This window comes from Nannospalax galili, unplaced genomic scaffold (assembly GCF_000622305.1).
Source record: "Nannospalax galili isolate Female #2095 unplaced genomic scaffold, S.galili_v1.0 scaffold541, whole genome shotgun sequence".
In the NCBI taxonomy this organism is placed as follows: Eukaryota; Metazoa; Chordata; class Mammalia; order Rodentia; family Spalacidae; genus Nannospalax; species Nannospalax galili.
This window is the reverse complement of record NW_008345054.1, coordinates 1702814-1721036: the sequence shown is the minus strand read 5'-3', so window position 1 is coordinate 1721036 and position 18223 is coordinate 1702814. Positions and strand designations below refer to the sequence as shown.

At 46.5% G+C, this 18223-nt stretch overlaps 1 protein-coding gene across 1 annotated transcript in view; it reads right to left on the bottom strand.

Annotated features, from left to right (window-relative positions):
- Window positions 1-396: 396 nt before the first annotated feature.
- Kcnj5 (potassium voltage-gated channel subfamily J member 5) overlaps window positions 397-18223 on the bottom strand; it is a 25957-nt gene continuing 8130 nt past the window's right edge. The window contains exons 2-3 of the mRNA XM_008841369.2: window positions 4259-5197; window positions 397-751 (exon numbers count right to left, since the gene is read on the bottom strand). Coding sequence (XP_008839591.1) covers window positions 435-751; window positions 4259-5195 — 1254 coding nt within the window. The 5' untranslated portion in view covers window positions 5196-5197 and the 3' untranslated portion in view covers window positions 397-434. The remainder of the gene's footprint in view (window positions 752-4258; window positions 5198-18223) is intronic.

Genomic DNA, 18223 nt, shown 5'->3' with positions numbered 1-18223 from the left:
CAGCTAGTGAATTCACAGGCAGAATCACTCCTTCCCGATCCTCAGGCCTCAAAGATAAGTATCAGTGGTGGTGTTGCCATTCTCTGGAGGAAACTGCGAGACTCAGAGAGGGGAGTGAACAGAGGCCAGTCGTCAGAGGATAAAGGCCACCTTGGAAATGTCTCTGTGGGAATGCCACTCTGGCCCCAGCCTTAGCCATGTATGTACTCACAGAGGCCTAGACAGCACTGCCCAGGAGACCCAGGCAGGGTCACTTGCTTAGAGTCCCTGAAGAAGAGTCATGAGAGCTCAATATTCTATTCCTCCCCAAGAGCTCCCTTGTGCCTGGGGTCCCACACAGCTTGCTCAACTAATTGCCCTCCCTGGTCTCTCAGGCTCCTTGGTGGCTGTGTCATGGAAGCTGGGGAAAGGAGGCTTTATTTAGAACATAGTCCTTACATTGAGCCCTTGATCTCCTGGGACATACTCAGTCCATTGGGTTCATCCTCTTCTTCCTGCTCAGTCTCAACGTCCTTCCCAGCACAACCTCCCAGTAAGGGAGGGCTGGGAAGGTACTGGAAGAGCCGACCATCCCGCTTCATTTCTGCCAGCTCCTTGGCACAGCAGCTAGGTGTGTTGGTCTCATAGGTATCATGGAAAGTGTTGTAGTCCACCTCATAGAAGCCCTTTTCCAAGGTGAGGACTGGTGTGAATCGGTGGCCCCAGAGAACCTCTGTATCCATGTAAGAGCTTCGTGCTTGGCAAGTCATGCCTGGGGAAACAGAAACCACATGCATTAAGATGCAGTCATTTACTGACCCATCTAATTATCCAACCATCCATTCACCTATCTACCACCCACCCATCCAATCATCCAATCATCCATCCAATCATCTATCTATCTATCTATCTCTCCAATTATCCAACCATTTATGTAATCATCTATTCATCATCTGTCCATTTATGCATTCAGTTTAATCCATCTATCCTTCCATCCACTTCAGTCATTCCTCAAGTTTTTCTTAAACATCTACTACTTTGTACCAAGAACCTGGAAGATAAAGCTGAATAAGATATGGTCCTTGTCCTGGAGGAGCTCAGGCTACAGCAGGGGAAGAAAATTAGAAATGAACATGTAAGATTCAGGAATCCATTCCTAGAGACCAAAGAAACGATTTTTGGAACAGCTGGTAACAAGGAAGGACGTGGTTCTGGAAAATAGCATTTAAGATTAGAAAATTGAGAAGGGAAAAGAGGCAGGAAAAGGGTTTGGACAAAGATAATTCAAAGTGAGGCAATGTAGAGAAGCTGACAAGCATTTAGAACCGAAACCTATACACTCCTGCACATATACACACTAGCACATATGCACATGTGTACACATAGCCTTACATACATACACAGGAAGGAGAGCAAACATGCACCCAGCTTGGCTCTGGTATTGAGGGTGCTCTGGTGCCTTCAGTCCCTCTCTACAGAGCCCTGCCAGGTCTGTGTTATTTTTAGGCGTTGCTTTCTCTCCAGAGAAGGAGGGCAGCTTTGTTTATGCATGAGAAAGCTTCTGTGTTCAGGGTCACAGTAAAGCAGATTTTTATTTAATCTTCTGGCCGAAGAAGAGCTTGTGCTCTTTGGGCACTGAGGAAGACAACTTCTCTAGATCCCACCCTGGGTCTTCTCTGGGAAAGGGGGCGTACAAACCAGATCCAGGCCAAAAGGCTTTCCACTCCTCTGTGCTCTGGTGCTGGGCCCCTGAGAACATCCCACACATGGTGGGCTTGTGACCTGCTCTTTGCTCTCAGGGTGATGCCTGCCTTGGCCAGGCCTCTCCATTCAGGCCTCACCCTGGTTGTTTACCCCAAAAGAGGTAGACACACTCAAGCTGGATTGTGACAGTCTAGTCTAGTCCTGGGACTAGTGCCTGCAGGCTCCCTGAGACCCCGGGAAGACAGTGGCAGGACTTCTACTAGAATATTTGGAGAGGCCCTTCTGGGCTTTTCCTGTTCTTCCTTCTCTAGGGAAAGGCAGTGGGCTGTTCTGTAGTCAGAGATTCAGCCTGTGACCTTAGCTGCTTGGGACTTTGTTAGCAATACAATGCACACCTCAGGCACTGTTTCACATGTGGCATTCTATTTGGTCATTTACTCCTCCACAAACAATCCACATAAGATTGATTGGCCTTGTTTGCAGACAAGTCAAGCAACAAGCTCAGACTCACATGTGTTGGCTATGGCAGAGCTGTGCTGCTCAAACTAGCCCTGAATCCATGCCCAGGTTTGGGTCTGTGACCATGACAATGAAAACGCACATTGTTTCTGAGTGAGTGGTCTCCATCTTCCCCACGGTTCCACAGACAGAGAGCAGAAGTAGCTAGCACAGGTTTTTGGAGGGGAAGAGGTCAAGCAGTTAGGATGGGCTAACATGGGCCAAAGACTTTGAGAGAAATGGGGGTGGGGGGACAGCTTCTCCCATTACTCCCTGCTCGCGGCAGAGAGGGCAGCATCAGGGACCGGTGAGGCATCCCTTGCCTCTGATCTCTACTTTTCAGAACTTCAGAGTAGAGCTCCTTCCCCAGAAAGTGAGCTTGTGTTCTGACCCTGACCCTGTTACCAAGGGCAAGGTGACCTGGGAGTCCCTGATCAGCTTCCTGCTTCCTGATTGTCTTTAGTCCCAGGGCTCCTCCAGCTGCCACCATAGGCTGCCTGACCAGGCTCCTGCCCCAGCAGATGGCCAAGCAGCCCCTCTGGCACAGTCCTTAGAGCCCACTAGCATTCCACCTCATTCTACAGACTGAAATTTGAAGGCTTATGGAGACCCTGTTCTAGTTTTCCATCTGGTAAGCTGGTTCCCAAACACTGAGAGGTATTCTGGGCCACCTCTGAGACAAGCCTTTGACATCTTAGGGGCCAACGTGGTGTGTAGAAAAAACTGGAGACCTGTAAACGAAAGGCCTGTATATGAACACTTACTTGCCTGCCTGACCCTTTTGAGGTTTGGTATCCATATCTATAAAATGAGATGGAAGGCACACATACTGTTTGCAAGATTTTGAAGGAAATGTGCTGTATTCTGAGCACTCATGAGTTTTCTAAGAGTCATTAGGGCTGGCTTGCTGCTCAGCCTACTTGGTAGATTAAAGAGAAGGAAAGTAGAAGGAAGACAGAAAATAAGCCTATGTAGGGTTTAGCTGGTGTTCTCCCCTTCCCAGGAATCAGGGCCCCAAGTGTGAGGGTGGGGTCTATGGCTCTCAACCAGAGCTCAGGCCTTCTAAGGGCTCTGAAGCCATCTCAGAGAGCTCTGCCATGACCACATGGCTGAGGAAAATGGAGGTTCTTGGCTTTTAGCTGCTTGTGAGAGTTGGTTGTTGAGCAGGGGTTGTGCTAGGTGTGCACTGTCTTGGGCACACATTGATGTTGTTGCCTCAGCATGGGTGCACTAACTTTTTTCCAAGGAGTTCTGAACACCTTGGATTCACTGAACCAACCTTTAGGAGGAAAGCTGAAGGGCAGGTTTGAGTCCTGAGACAGGACTGCTGGCAAAGCCCCTCATCTATGTCTAAAGTCTTCCAAAATAGGGCTGTGTGGGAATTCCTGTGAACATAGGCAAGGCTGCATACCATCCTCTCCAAACAATGCAACTCACAATATGTACAGGCTGTGAGCTCTTACTCTAAAACACCACCTCCTAGTCAGGCATGGTGGTGCACGCCTTTAATTCCAGCACTTGGGAGGCAGAGGCAGGCTGATCTCTGTGAGCTCAAGGCCACCTGGCCTACATAGTGAGTTCCAGGACAGCTGGGGCTACAGGAAGACCCTGGCTCAAAAAGAAAGCCCCCAAACAAAAACAAAATAAAAAAACACCATCTCCTTCTGTTCCCCCAGGTTTCCCAAAGTCGTTCTACACCTATCCTTGAACAGGAAGCACTTTGACCTGTTGGAAATGAGGGCTGGCTTTGGGATCTCCCCAACTTGATCTGTATGTGGCTGTCACCTTGGTTGTACTTAATTACATTGTGCTTATGTTTCTATACCATAAATTCTATTTTATAGAGGTATGGGAGGGCCCCAAACGAAGCTATAATGTTTGAAGTCTAGAACCATGCCTAGAAGCTGGAAGGTTTGACCTGCGTTAGCTGTCATTAGTGCTCTATCTTAGAGATCTACCCTTTGGATCACATTAGGGATTGAGTGTGCTCACTGGGTTTCTTACACACAAATTTGTACCTTCCAGAGTCATGGTGGCCCAGCTCTGGGGGCAGGCTGAGAAGGGCAGAATATCTTACCTGTTGCTTCCACCATCCCTTCTAGAATGACCACAACTTCAAACTCTTCCTGATCCAGCTGAGCACGAGACATCTCCCAGAAAGGGCTCTTCTCGTTAATCTCGTGGGAGATGATGAGTGGAGATACTAGGAAGAGACGGTCATCGCCAGTATCAAAGCCCACGTTTATGTCGGTCTGGTTCAGAGGGATGAACTCCCCTTCTTTGGTCTGCCGGGACTTAATGAGCTTGGCACGGATGGAGGCCTCCACGATGTGGGAGTTGCGGAGGTCACCCACCCGGAACATGAGGCACAGCTTCTCATCCCGCATGGAGATGACAGCGTTGTTGGAAAACATGAGGGTCTCTGCTCTCTTCTTTGGCTGGCTGATCTTGACAAACATGCAGCCCACCATGAAGGCATTGACGATGGAGCCCAGGATGGCCTGTACCAAGAGGAGTATGATCCCTTCTGGGCACTTCTCTGTGATGACCCGGAAGCCATATCCGATGGTTGTTTCGGTCTCAATGGAGAACAGGAAAGCAGACACAAAACCACTGAGATTCTCAACACAAGGAATCCACTCTTGGTCACCCACATGGTCCAGATCACCTCGGATGTAAGCAATGAGCCACCAAATGAAGCCAAAGAATAGCCACGTGATAGTGTAGACCATGGTGAAGACCAGCAGGTTGAAGCGCCACTTGAGGTCCACCAGTGTGGTGAAGAGGTCGCTCAGGTAGCGGTAGGTTTCCTGAACATTGCCATGGTGCACGTTGCACTTTCCACTCTTCTCCATGTAACGTTGGCGGGGCTTCTTGCCTTCTGCCAGCAATCGAGTGCGATCTGTGGCAATGGGGATGTAGTCCCGTGCCTGTTTGGGAATCTTCTTGAGGTCTCGGGGAGTGACTCCAATCTCCATGTCCTGGTTCATGGCATTCCTAGAATCACCAGCCATTTCTGGGATACGATTGAATTAAAGAAGACACCATCATTAGTGAAGTGCGCTGTCCTGATTAAGACAGACCAGGACTGGTGGCTACTAGAGACTCTTGTAAGCCTCTCCTCTAGTGTGCAGTGTCCTAGACTATGAAATTCCCAAGGACAGGGACGAGGCACTCCTATAACATTCTTTTGTATCCCTGGTTCCCACTGCAGAGTCTAGGATATGGCCTATGCTTAAGAGTTTGTTAAATGAATGAATACTGGGGGTCAACTATACATGAAATGTTTAAGAGACTTAGAGAAATCTAGGAGCAATTTTAAGTATAACAATTGCCATGTTCTATTAAATGCCTACAAATGCCTACTATGTCCATGGATTATTACTTTAAAAAAAATTTAATTTTAATTAAAAAAAAATTATATGTGTATGTGTGTGTCTGTGTGTGAGTTTGTGCAATGAGTGCAGTGTCCAAGGAGACCAGAAAAAGGTTTGATGATCCTCTGGAGCTGGAGTTACAGGTAGTTGTGAGCCACTGACACAGGTACTAGGAACTGAATTCTGGACCTCTGTGAGAACAATACATGTTCTTAATGGCTAAGCCATCTCTCTGGTCACCAAATTGTCACTTATAATCACAATAGCCTGCTGGGGTTAGAGATTGTAATTCTTGTTACATCTTATATGTCATTTCATTTCTCATAGTTCATTAGGATACAAGGTCCACAAGTGCACGATTTTATGTTCATTTGTTCCTTGATGCAGTCTAAGTATCTAGGGTTGATAACCTGGCACCTATTATGATTCTAAAGCACTTATTAAAGGAAGACTGGAAGGACAAATACAGTGTGAAAGGCAATGGTGGCATATGCCTTTAATCGCAGTACCCAGGAGGCAGAGGCAGGTGAGTTTGAAGCCAACCTAGTCTACATAGCTAGTTCCAGGCCAGCCAGGGCCACATAGTAAAACCTTATCTCAATAAATAAATAAATAAATAAATAAATAAATAAATAAATAAATAATTAAAACTACGAGACGTGATGTTGGAATGTCTATTCCCCTGGCCCGAAGCCTACACTCTGTCCTTTATAGCTCTGTCTCCTTCTTTTCATTGAAGACCCTTTAGCAGCAGACAGAAAGGAAAGGGCAGCATGTGTCTGATTCACTGAGTGGTCACTCTTGCTGTCTGAGTAGGGAATCTGGCTGTATGAGCACTTACAAAAATGACAGACTGCTGCACAGATGCACCTGTATAAAAAAAACCTGATCCAGTTAGTCCTAAGAAATTGAGATAGATGGGATGTTTATGCCCCGAGGCTTTCAAAATGACTGCTTTTAGAGGGCATGCTGCATCAAAGAGACTCCGAGACACTTGCAGTATCCAATCTATTGCTTTTCTGACATTTTTCTCAAACCCATTTAAGATGCTTTAAGACTCTGATGAAGACAGGAAAGACTGTGAGCATATCTGACTAGTAAAAACAGCTTAATCAGGAGCCAGGAATTGAGCTAAGAAATGTGTCTCCATTAGCTTGTTCAATCCTACCACAAAGTGATTAAACAGATAGTTATAATCTGTCCAATTTTTCCTTTTTTCAGCTGGAGTTTTATGTTTGTTTCTTAATAAATAAATAAATAAATAAATAAATAAATAAATTAGAGACAAGTTTGCCCTTGTAGCCACAGCTAGCCTAGAACTCGCTATGTAGACCAGGCTGGCCTTGATCTATCTCATAGAGATCTTCCTGCCTCTGCCTCATGAGTGCTGGAGTTAAAGGCCTGCACCGCCAGGCTCTGTATTTTTTTTGAGGCAGAGTCTCACCATGTAGTCCAGGCTGATGGGGAAGTCACTATGTAGCCCAGGCCAGCCTTAAACATGTAGTCCTCCTGGCCAGGTTAAGGTGCTGGTATTACTGGCATATGATACCACACCTGGCTAATCTATCCATGTTTCAGCTGAGGAAATGATGCTCAGGTAGCATGTGGCCAAGTTAGGTTTGGTATCTCATTTTATCTTGCTCTAGCCCAGGGGCTTCATTCACCACAGTCCTTGCCATGTAATATCCTGAAACTATGATGCTATTGCATGACTCAAGCTTTGCTAATGAACTGCTCATTCCAGAAAGTTCTTTGGGCTTTGGTCCTGGGAGATGTCCCCTTAGGGCACACTACCATTCAGACCTTCATTTTTATAAGCAAATTTTGCTAGATACAGCTACACTGTTCCCCAGGTGCATGATTCTCCCAAGTCCCCATTTTCTTTCTTTGTATTGACTGGAAAAAAAAGTATCTTAGCTACTCTGTTACCCTGTCAAGTGAAATTTTTCTCTCACAAGCTTAATCCCAAGCCTTGAATAGCCTCAGGCACTGATAAACTTGTTCAGGTTGCTGCCCAAAGCACTAAAAGACCAAATATGTTGCTAAACACACAGGAGTTAGTCTTAGTCCTAAGACAAAGTTCTTAAACCTCCATAAAACTCCTAGATCCAAGGCCCTCATTGTAGATAGGTAGAGTTTCTCTTAGTTCTGTGTCTATTGGGAGGGTGACTATGTTCCTCTGCATGTAAGATCTCCTACTTAGTATACACTCTGACCAGTCACTTTGAGGGATTGATGTGTTCCTCTTTGGAATCCCAGTTGGCCCATCTTGGCATATTTAGGCACACTCTCTTGTGGGAAGTTCCCTCCCACCACTTTTGAGGTTACTTCAGCTTGGTGTAGATTGATGGAACTCCAGGCAACTGATAGAACTGTTCTGGTGAATGTTATATAAACCGTTAAGTAGCCAACTAGAAATTAGCAGGCTTGGAGGACATTAGGGATAGACCCCTTCCTTAAAATCAACATCTTGTAAAACCAAGCATGGAAACTGTAGGACTCTATTTACTGACCGGAGGAAAGAGACCTGAGTCAAATCTGATCCTGGGAAGAAATGTGACATCTTGAACTGCCCAAGGACATTAATTAGTAACTATCTAAACCTAGCATCAGGAGTACGAACCCTTAGAAGATTACTACCTAGCAGGACACTTTCCGATAGAGAACAAAGACATACTAATGCCTGCTTCTGTAAGAGTCAAACCAAATTGACCTGTCAATCACCTCAACAGGAAAATGCCCCTGGGGAAAACTTATTCTCTTTAACTTACTTCAACTGTCAATGTGATACAAAGATTCTTAATAGAGAGATGGTCCAGATCAGATTGACTTATGGCCATGTCCTGAGAGACTGTGTTAATTGATGATTGATGTGGGAAAGCCCAGCCTAGCCCATTGTGGGTGGCACCATCCTTAGGCAGGTGGGCCTGGACTGTAGAAGAAAGTTAGCTGAACATGAGCCAGAGAAAGAGTTGAAGAGTGAACCAGCAAGCAACATTCTTCCTTGGTTTCTACTTCAAGATCCTGCCTTGAGTTCCTGCCCCAGCTTCCCTCAATGAGGGATTGTGGTCTGGGAGCTGTATGCCAAATAAATCCTTTCCTCCTGCATGGTGCTTTTGGTCAGTGTATTTTTATCACAACAATAAGATTGAACGAGAACAGCTGTCTATTTTAGAGGCATTACAAATAGTATAAAGCCTGCCTAAAATGTCAATTCTCACATTTTGAGGTATCCCATGTTACTCTATAACAAACTGTCTTCTAATTATATTTTCTATGTCTTTTCTGAATTCTTTTGACAGAGATCACAAGACTGAGGAGGTGGGGGGTGGGCAGCACAAGATCCCAGGGATATAGGTCACTAAACTAATTGCCCTATTGTCCAACCAAGGTCATTTTGACCATCCTAAGAAGTCCTATGACTGTAGCATACCTTTTCCTTTGCTGCCTGCGTAGCTGCAGAAATTTCAAAGTAACCTTTAAAATGTCATGTTGAAGAGTCATCTACTCAAAGGGCTATTTGTCTCAGATATCCATCGGCCATTTTCCACTCTGCACAGAACCACCTGTTCCCTGCTCCCACATGTGGCAGTTACAAAGATAAATGAAACAAGGGAAATGTTTGGAGAGTCTTTACAGCGCCCCATGCAGGATTTACTGTGCCCTTAGGTGAGTCTTTGTACCAAAACTCTGCCCAGAGCTCAAAAACTCTGCCCAGAGCTGGGTGAAGTATGCTGCTGGCCCCGAAACCCCTGTGTTCCTGGGGAACCAGCTGTGGTGGCCCACAGAAGGCTCTAGCTGAAGTGCTGCAGTGAATTCCCCAAGCCACAGATGCTGGGCAGGGCTGAGACAGAGCCCTGAGAACAAGTCATGTTCAGGGCACTTGGGAAGGTGCAGTCTCCTGCCCTCAGTTCTGCTGATTTTCTGCACTGCTTCCTTCTTTATTTTTAAACATACTTCATGCCTCCTTGTAGAAGGCAGCCTTGTGATGTACAAGAAGCAGGAGGGTGTTTTCTAGGCCACATCAGCCCAGGTCTGAAAACGTTTTGTGCCTGTCAGACTCCTAAGAAAAAGCTGCTTGTTTTTGATTCAAGATTAGTGCATATACAGAAGTTCTATCTTGTGCCATGCAGGGTATGATGGTTAAGCTCTAGTTCAAAATCACCTAGGTCATTACTGAGACACTCTTTTGAGCCAATCTATGAGGCTGTTTCAATTTACCAAAAGAGGGAAGATCCATTCTGAATTTGACTGGCAGCATCCCAGGGCTTGGAGTCCCAGAGTAAATAAAGGGGAAAGTAGAAAACCAGCTGAACACTGGAATCCCCCTTCCTGTTTCCTGATCTGTCAAGATGTGAGCAAGCTCTCACCACTGGTGTTTGAGCTGCACCTTCTCCGCTGTGGTGGGTTATGCCCTCAAGCCCAGAGCCAAAATAAACCTTTCTTCCTCTAAGCTGCTTCTTCTCAGGTGTTTGATCACAGCTACTTAGACACAGGGTAGGACTTGGATTTGAGCTCAGTATTCAACAGGCTTGCTCTGTAGTCTATAGGAAAACAGTTTTAAACTGTCTGTGCATCAGTTTCTTATGCCATAAATCTCAGGTAATATTTTCAGCCTTTCTAGCTCAGAGAACCATTATGAGGAACCACAGGAAGGATATATGATACAACAAAAATATAATCCAGTCATGCACCATATACTAATACTTTGATCGATGACAGACTGCATATACAATAGTGGTCCGCTAAGATCATATCACCTGGTGATAAAGCCTTCTCTCAGCCATCCTCATTTGTGTAAACAAGCTCTACAGTGTTTGTTCAGCAACATGATCACCTAATGATGCATTTTTTCAGACTGTATCTCTGTTGTTAAGCTGCATGATCATATATATTCATCAGCACCTTCCTTGAACTGTAATATAGTGTTCAATTAGCACCATTTTAAACAATTAGCACCATTTTAAACATAGAGAGAGAGAAGAAACAACTAAAATCAAGCACTGAAAGCCTCAGGGACATTTGTAGTATGGCATCAAGCTGTTTGTCATGGACCTCTACTACCCAGATATCTTTAAGAGTAAGAAATAGGGGGCTGGACAGATGACTCAGTGGTTAAGAGCCCTGGCTGCTCTTGCAGAGGACTTGGGCTCGATTCCCAGCACCCACATGGAGGCTAACAACAGTTCATAACTCCAGTTCCAGGGGATCCGATGCCTTCTTCTGACCGTTACTGCCATTTGCAACATGGTGCACTTACATACATGCATACATACTTATACACATAAAATTTAAAAAAAAATTTTTTTTTTAAGAGTAAGAAATAGGCCCTTTCTGGAAACCCTGGCCTCCAGTGCTGTGTGCCTACCAACTCAAATGTATTTTCAGGGGCAGTAGAGATGAATTTTTAAAATCATATTCTCAAGACCTAGCCTGCTAATTGTGCATCTATTCAGCAAAGACTAATTGAGGAACTACTATAGTCTGGTCCCTGTGTTGGGAGCTGGCCATAAAGTCGTGAAGAAGGTAAATGCAGACCCAGTCTTCCTAGAGTTTGTCCTAGCACTGCTTCTTTGAACCTTGGCTTTGTGCAGAGCTGTGTTAGACAGAGAGGCAGGAAGAAAGGCCTGAGCCTGGAGGAGACAAGCTGAGTCTCCTAGCTGTTCTCTTCAGGGTGCAGGACAAAGGACCCACTTGAGAGAATTCTATTACAGTTGGTCACCCTGTTATTGCTCTTTATCTTATGGTCTCCCCTTGTGCCCAGGGATGAGAAGATTTGCCATGATGAAAGGCTCTGAAAGACAGAGCTTCAATACACAAAGACTTTTAGTCCCTTTGATATAAAACATGAGTAAAGACATTCAAGAGGCCAAATCAAAGAGAGTGATGCATGAGTGAAACTGACACTCATTAAAAGAACCTCTGGGAAGGACCCCCCAAAACCCAATGCAGAGCAGAAAGCTCTGGAGCATGGGGTGGTCTAGAACACTGGGAGTCCGGGAGTCTCTTTGTAGCAGTCTGAGAGGAACTACACTTGGACCCAGTGGGGTTACCTATACAGAGCACTGGGATGGGAGTCTTATGTCCGACTCAGTTTCCCAGTCTGTGAAAATGGGAATCATGAACATCTTCACGGATTCTTCTTTTCTTTCTCTCACGTATGCCCAGTCACCCATCTTCACCATCTGAGATTTAGGAATGTGCTGATACTGGAGGAAGAAACGTGGAGGGGGCATATTTACATCTCCCATTTTCTGTGCACTATTCTGGATGAATCTGGATGACTGTGTTAGGGTAGTTAGATAGGCACTAATAGTCGTGGTGGACTTCCTCCCTGGTGGTTGACTTTGGATCCCACTTCCCATTTCCCTGGCAATATTAGAAAGGAATGCATCAGCTTTGCCCCAATTTATGATTTAAAATACCATATAAAAATGTGGAGATTGCAGGGTGTTGTTGAGACCCATTAGGGGAGCTCTATCTCTTCCTGGTCAGAAAAAAAAAAAAAAAAAAGGAATCTGAGTTCTACCTTTTACTGTGGGTGGAAATATGGCAATCTGATCTGGCCTAAAGATTAGAACTTTACACACTATTGTCTCCTCCTTTAAGAGTTAATTCAGTTGGGTCTGCCAATCACTTGGCTGGGAGACCATCCCACCGGAAAGCTGATTCACCTGAAGACAAGCTAAGGAAGTGGGAGGAATAATTATCCTCCAATTGAGAGGATGCACTTCTAATCCAAGAAGCCCTTCTTCCTTTGGTACCAGGTCTTGTGCAGATTCTTTGCACACTCGTGGGCACAGACATTCTGGTCCTGTATGGCCTGTGTCTTGGTCCTGGTTTCCCAGGGTGCTGCTCTCCTGTGGCGGCAAAGTGTACAGACTCTTTGAGGAGGTAGCCAAGCCCTGCATGCTGCCAGGACAGGAAAGCTCCAGGCTTGGTGGGCATCTCTGAGCAACAAGTGGGCATCCCTGTGCAGCGCAGGTCAGGGCACTTGGGATCAGCAGTTCCAGATAGCAGCGAGGACCTGGGAGCCCTGAGCCCTGTGGCTTTCAACCTAGCCTTGCAGAGTGTGACTGCTTTGCCCTCTAGTCCACTGGTGGCCACCGAGTTGAGTTAGAAGAGGCTGCCAGGGGAAAAAGCCTCAGATATGTGTAGACTTCCTTTACTGGATGTAGAGATTGTGACTGGGCTACCAGAGGCCAGGGAGTGACTGGAGGAGGGGAGACAGGTGAGAACTTTGGGTTGGGGCCTGGGGGAGGGGGCGTAGCTGGTGAGGTTTAACAATGGCATTCTCAGCATTCTCACCTGGCCTGGTCCCTTTTCTTCAAGGAGGGGGCTAGCCCATGCCCCTGCTCCCAAGAGCTTGTGACCAAGTCACACTGAAAACTTGGCTTATCCTAGGGGGCCAATCCAATTTCCTAGCTTTTCAAAATTGCCAGTCTTAAATCAAAACCTTTTTCCGTGCACTCTGAGGCTTAATGGCACAGATATTCATAGGAATAAATCTTTAAAAATGCATCAGGTAGTTCCTTGAGAAACATCATTATATTGTAGCTATTTGGTCTACCAACTTCAGACTGGCCCCAAACTCACAGAAATTCCCCTGCCTCTGCCTCTCAAGTGCAGGATTAAAGGCATGTGCCACCACACCCAGCTAGCAGAGTCTATTCTTGAATTCCTGACTCTTAAGCCCAGATTAGTTTGGGTCATAACACAAGGCTTCATCCGTCCGTCCGTCCGTCCATCCACTCAGTCAATTAGTCAGTTAAGGCATCCCCAGTAAATGAGCATAGGGGAGGGGACGGTAGAGGGACCTTGGAGCTCACTATACCAGCTTTCCATTCATGGAGCTCTTGTTGCAATGTATGTTCTGGGTGCATTTGCTTACTAAGACTGGGGTTTCCTGAATCTGGTTTTTCCCAAGGTGCTCCAGTAATGTCTCTGTTTGTGGTCCACTGCCTCCCTGAGTGGCAGGGCTGCTTCACCCTGAGTACACATGGCAACCAGCTTCAGTTCCAGTGCCATAGAGACTGATGGAGAATCCAAGGCACAGTTCTTAATTGGGTGTGGCTGAGTAGGCGTGGGAGGGTCAGCAAAGCTGTAGCACAGAGGGTGCTCGGAGAGAGGGGCAGGGCATGAGAACAGGGGCCAAGCAGGAGTGATGGCACAGATATCCATTGCCCATATGTGCCATCTCTGTGCTGGGAGTTTTCTTTGCATTGTATTATTTAATACACACATCTACCAAGACCCTTTTATTAGCTTCATTTTACAAATGACAAAAGAACAACGATTTAGTAGCTTGCTTAATTAAGGCTTCATGGTGTCTGAGTGGCAGGTTCCTCCTGGCTTCTCAAGATCTGAGCACAGGCTACCCCCAGCAGCCATTACAGTCTGACCAAGTTCCTCTGTGCCTCCATGGGCATCAGGCTTCAAGAAACCTGACCCAACATCCAGGCAGACTGACAGATCTGTGCCCGGAAGCCAATTAATATTGATTGCTATGTGCCCAGGCTGGCAGCAGTGTGGCTGCTTCTCTGCTCCCACTGGAGCTGTCTTCTCCCTGTACCCTCCTGCTTCCCTCCAAATATCCCCAGGCAGCTGACAGCACCCCTTGCTTCCATGTCTCCCTCATTGCTCCAAGGACATTGTGCATTCCTGTGTCTAGTGAACATCAGTTCTTCTGGCAGAATCACTAACCCTGCCTTCTTTACTTTTGAGAAGCATCTTCTTAGACAGTGGACCCTACCAAGAAATAACATGAGTAACAGTCACTGGTTCCACTCTTTACTCCCGACCACTGGATTACCCTTCATCTAGGGGGATCTGCTTCTGCCAAGAGCCAGGGCACTCCTGAATTCTCAGCTGGGTGGAGTGTACTCGCCTGTGGTAACCAAAGTCCCTTATGGGTACTGAACTCTGCTGCCAAAGAGGTAGGCGTGGGTGGTCAGTGAATAACTGCTGAGCTGGAAATTTCCAACAGACACTGCATAGCTATTTATCAGTACTATGCAGATAACAGGCTTTCTCCTGTTTTAATTCAGATGTAATGTTTCTCACACCTCATTTCACTTTTTTTTTTAAGGCAGAGCCTCATGTATCCCAGATGGGCCTCAAGCAGATAATGATTTTGAACTTCTGATACTCCTCCTCTGGAGTGCTGGGATTGTAAGCCTGAGCCTCTAAACTTAGTTTTCTTTTTATGCTTTTGATAAAGATTTGAAATACTTAATTCTCTTTAGTCTAGGAAAAGCAATTATACAAACTGATGGTAAATGCAACCAAAAATTGTTCTGGGCTTGGGGGACACAGGAAGGCGTGGTAGGGACTGCAGCAAGCCCATGTCTTAGTCAGGGTTCTCTCTAAAGGAATAGAACTGATAAAATGATATATATGTACATACACACACATATATATGCATATGTGTGCATATATATGTGGATTTATTAGATTGCCTTACAGGATAGAGTTCAAGTACTCCAACAACGGCTGCACCTTGGAGAGGCTGAGACTCCATTGGTTGCTCAGTCCTTGAGGCTGGATGTCTCGGCAGTCCCAATCTGGTACTGAAGGCCTAAAGGATTCCTGGAGATCCGCTGGTCTTCAGTCTATGTTGGGATCCGAAGAAGTTGGTTCTACTATCAGCACAGGAACCCCACAGCAAGAAGATGAACTTGCCAGTGAGAGAGAAGGCAAGCAGGCAAAAAGCAAAAGCTCCCTTCTGCCATGGCCTTTTATATGGGCTGCCATTAGAAGGTAACACCCACATTTATTGTGGGTCTTCTGGCTTCAAATAATCTGATCCAGAAAATCTCTTTCATTTTAGTTAATTCCAGATCCAGCCAAGTTGACAACCAAGATCAGCCACTACACCCTGTATATATGCACTTCTGAAAGGGATATATGCTGTTTGGCTCTGATACCATGCCTATGTGGAGCTGGTACTGTGAGACTCACTATATTCTTTTTCTAGAAAATTTAGAAGATGAAGCTGGGCATGGGGTGCATGGCTGTAATCCCAGCCCTGGGGTGGTTGGGGCCTGAGCAGGAGGACCTCGAGTATGAGAGCAGCCATGGAGAAAGTTTCTAGCCAGACTGGGCTACAAAATGAGACTGTCTCAAATTTTTTAAAAAGTTGAAAACGAAATTCTTTTTTGTGAGATGATGATGAATTTGACTTTGGAAACACTGTGCAAGATAAAGAAAAGGTATCTGTAAACCAGGTTCGGACTGTCAGCTGCCAAGTTATATTTCTGGGCTGCTGAGTGGGAGAGAATCCTGTTCCTCCCATGGATAAGGTGGACTGAACTTGAGTTAAACTGATCCTGGGGTTGAGGGTTCTCGAAGTGCTCTTCTGAGCTTTCCTCATCCCACTAATGGGTCTGCCACAGGCACTGCCTATCAGTTCTCGGAAGAGAAAAATGCAGGGTCTTCAACTTGGGCACAAGCCCCAGCAGAGACAGGTCAAGGGCTGTGGCCCCTGTACCCCCTAAGCCAAGTCCCCATGTTCCTCATAGGCTCTGTCTGCTGTCCAGTCTCATCCTCCTAGCGCCTTCTGTCATATGGATGACTGCAAGGATACCCCTCCTCTCCAAAGTGTACCTTCTCACCAGCTAGCACTCCTACCAGAGTGCTGCAGAGAACAAACAGCATGCTGGGTAATGGCCATAAGTCCTCCATTTCACTAATGGTGGTGGTGAGGTTCTCGATGGGAAGAGAGCTCTGACTGTAAATGCTGTGAATCCTGCAGGAGGGTGGAGCAGGAGACCTCTCAGCTGTCTTCTGGCTCAGATGCAGTGGATGTAGACTAGCAGTGGTAGAGCATGGTGGCAGAGCATGACTGAGCAGTTCTGCCACGTGAGTGGAGCTGAGTGCAGGTGCCAGTGTTTATGCCCAGGCCACCCCTAATTCCCGTGGACTCACAACGGCTTGGGGAAATGTGTGGTTCTTTTAGCTGTGCTCCAAGCAGAAGGCCCTAGAAAGGCGTTCTCACATAGCTACAGTGGGTAAGAGTCCCTGTGGCTTTAAGGGAGGGGCATAGGGCATGTGCCAGGAGAAGGGTAAGATGCTGTCTGGGGAGGGTAGAGCCAGAGATGACATGAATCTAGGAATAGATGGTGTCAGAAGGAACACTTCATCACTGCAGGCCTGTGTTCTGATTCTCTGACTGCTGTGCTGTGGGCTGCTAAGGACTCCACAAGGGGGAACTACAAGTAAGGTAGGTACCTGGGGTGGATGAGGGCTCCTCTCCATCAGATTCCCTCCTTGGGGAGTTGTCACAGAATTGCAGGACTCCCCTGCTCGGGGCACCCCTGGCCTGCACCTCGCTGCCTCTCTCTGCATCTCAGAGGGGAGCCCTGAAACTAAACTCTCAATATCTCAATACAGGTGGAATTATTCCTAAGTGAAGCTGGGGAGGAAGACACAGGACTGAAGTGGCTCCAGAGTCACTCAGCCGTGCCTCATTTGGACTCTGATAGGGCAACCTCCTTAGAAGTGTCTCTGCTGTGTTCCCCATGGCTTTGCTCTTTTATTTTAAATATGTGCTCAGTGATCTCCTGCAGCAGATTGGGCTGACTTCTATTTCTTTGTAGACTAGCTCTGGAAGTGTGTGTGTGTGTGTGTGTGTGTGTACTACACTATGCTGAATTAGGGGATCTACCTATGCTAAGTTGATAACGCTGTATAGTAAATATGATACACCCATTGTGCAGATAGAGACTGAGGTTCAGAGTAGGCAGGGAGTTCCCCCAAGGCCACATAGCTGGAAGCAGCAGAGCCTAGCTTTGCATGGACCTTGGCCTGACTCCAGAGCTCACATTGTCCCAAACTTCTACTTCTTGTCCACCAGAATCCAGTGATCTTGGTTTTGAATTATAATTCTGATTCTCCTGCCTACACCCTGTTTCCTGAATCACATGTTACTTCATAGGTCCCCTCCCCCAGCCTCTTTCCACATAAGAAATGAAAATTCCCTGTGAGACTCATCTTGCTGAAGAACTGCCATTTTATCAGGAAAATCCTATCCTGCCAAATACCAGGGTGGTATACCAGTCCCCTTAATTTTAATTGGTTAAGAGCAGGTATGACGTGTGAACTAACACTGATACTGTTACACAGAATTATACCAGGATGGCAATGGCAATTTGCACCTCCACTGGCCTCTTTCTCGGAGATCTTGCACTTGCTCATGAGACTGACAGCATTCGTCCCATTTTACAGTCTCACAGTGGCAGCAGCTTCACACTGGCCCCCTCACTCCTGGACAGCTGGCATCAGAAACCCCAAGGGTGAAATTTTATGCAATAGGAACACTGAGTGACTGCACCACAGGTCTCATAGGTGGCCCTGACTTCTAGCTGCACAACAAAGGGCCCAGGTGGCGCCAAAGGGGGCACCAGGAGGTGAGCTTGGGGCCTTTGAGCCTCTGGCAGGCCAGAGATAAGGGTTGTGATTGGTTGCTGACTCAGACTGTGTCCTAGGCAGATTCCTCACCACCTGTCTAAGGGAGTCATAAAAGCTTCCTGCATTGGCTTCTGGTGTCTGGAGGGAAATAAAAACCCAATTAGAAGTGCTGTAGACTATCCCCCCCCCCCCCCCCAATTTTTCCTTCACAAAAAAAAACAAAAAAGAGAGTATGAATGAGAGACAAGAGCACAGGC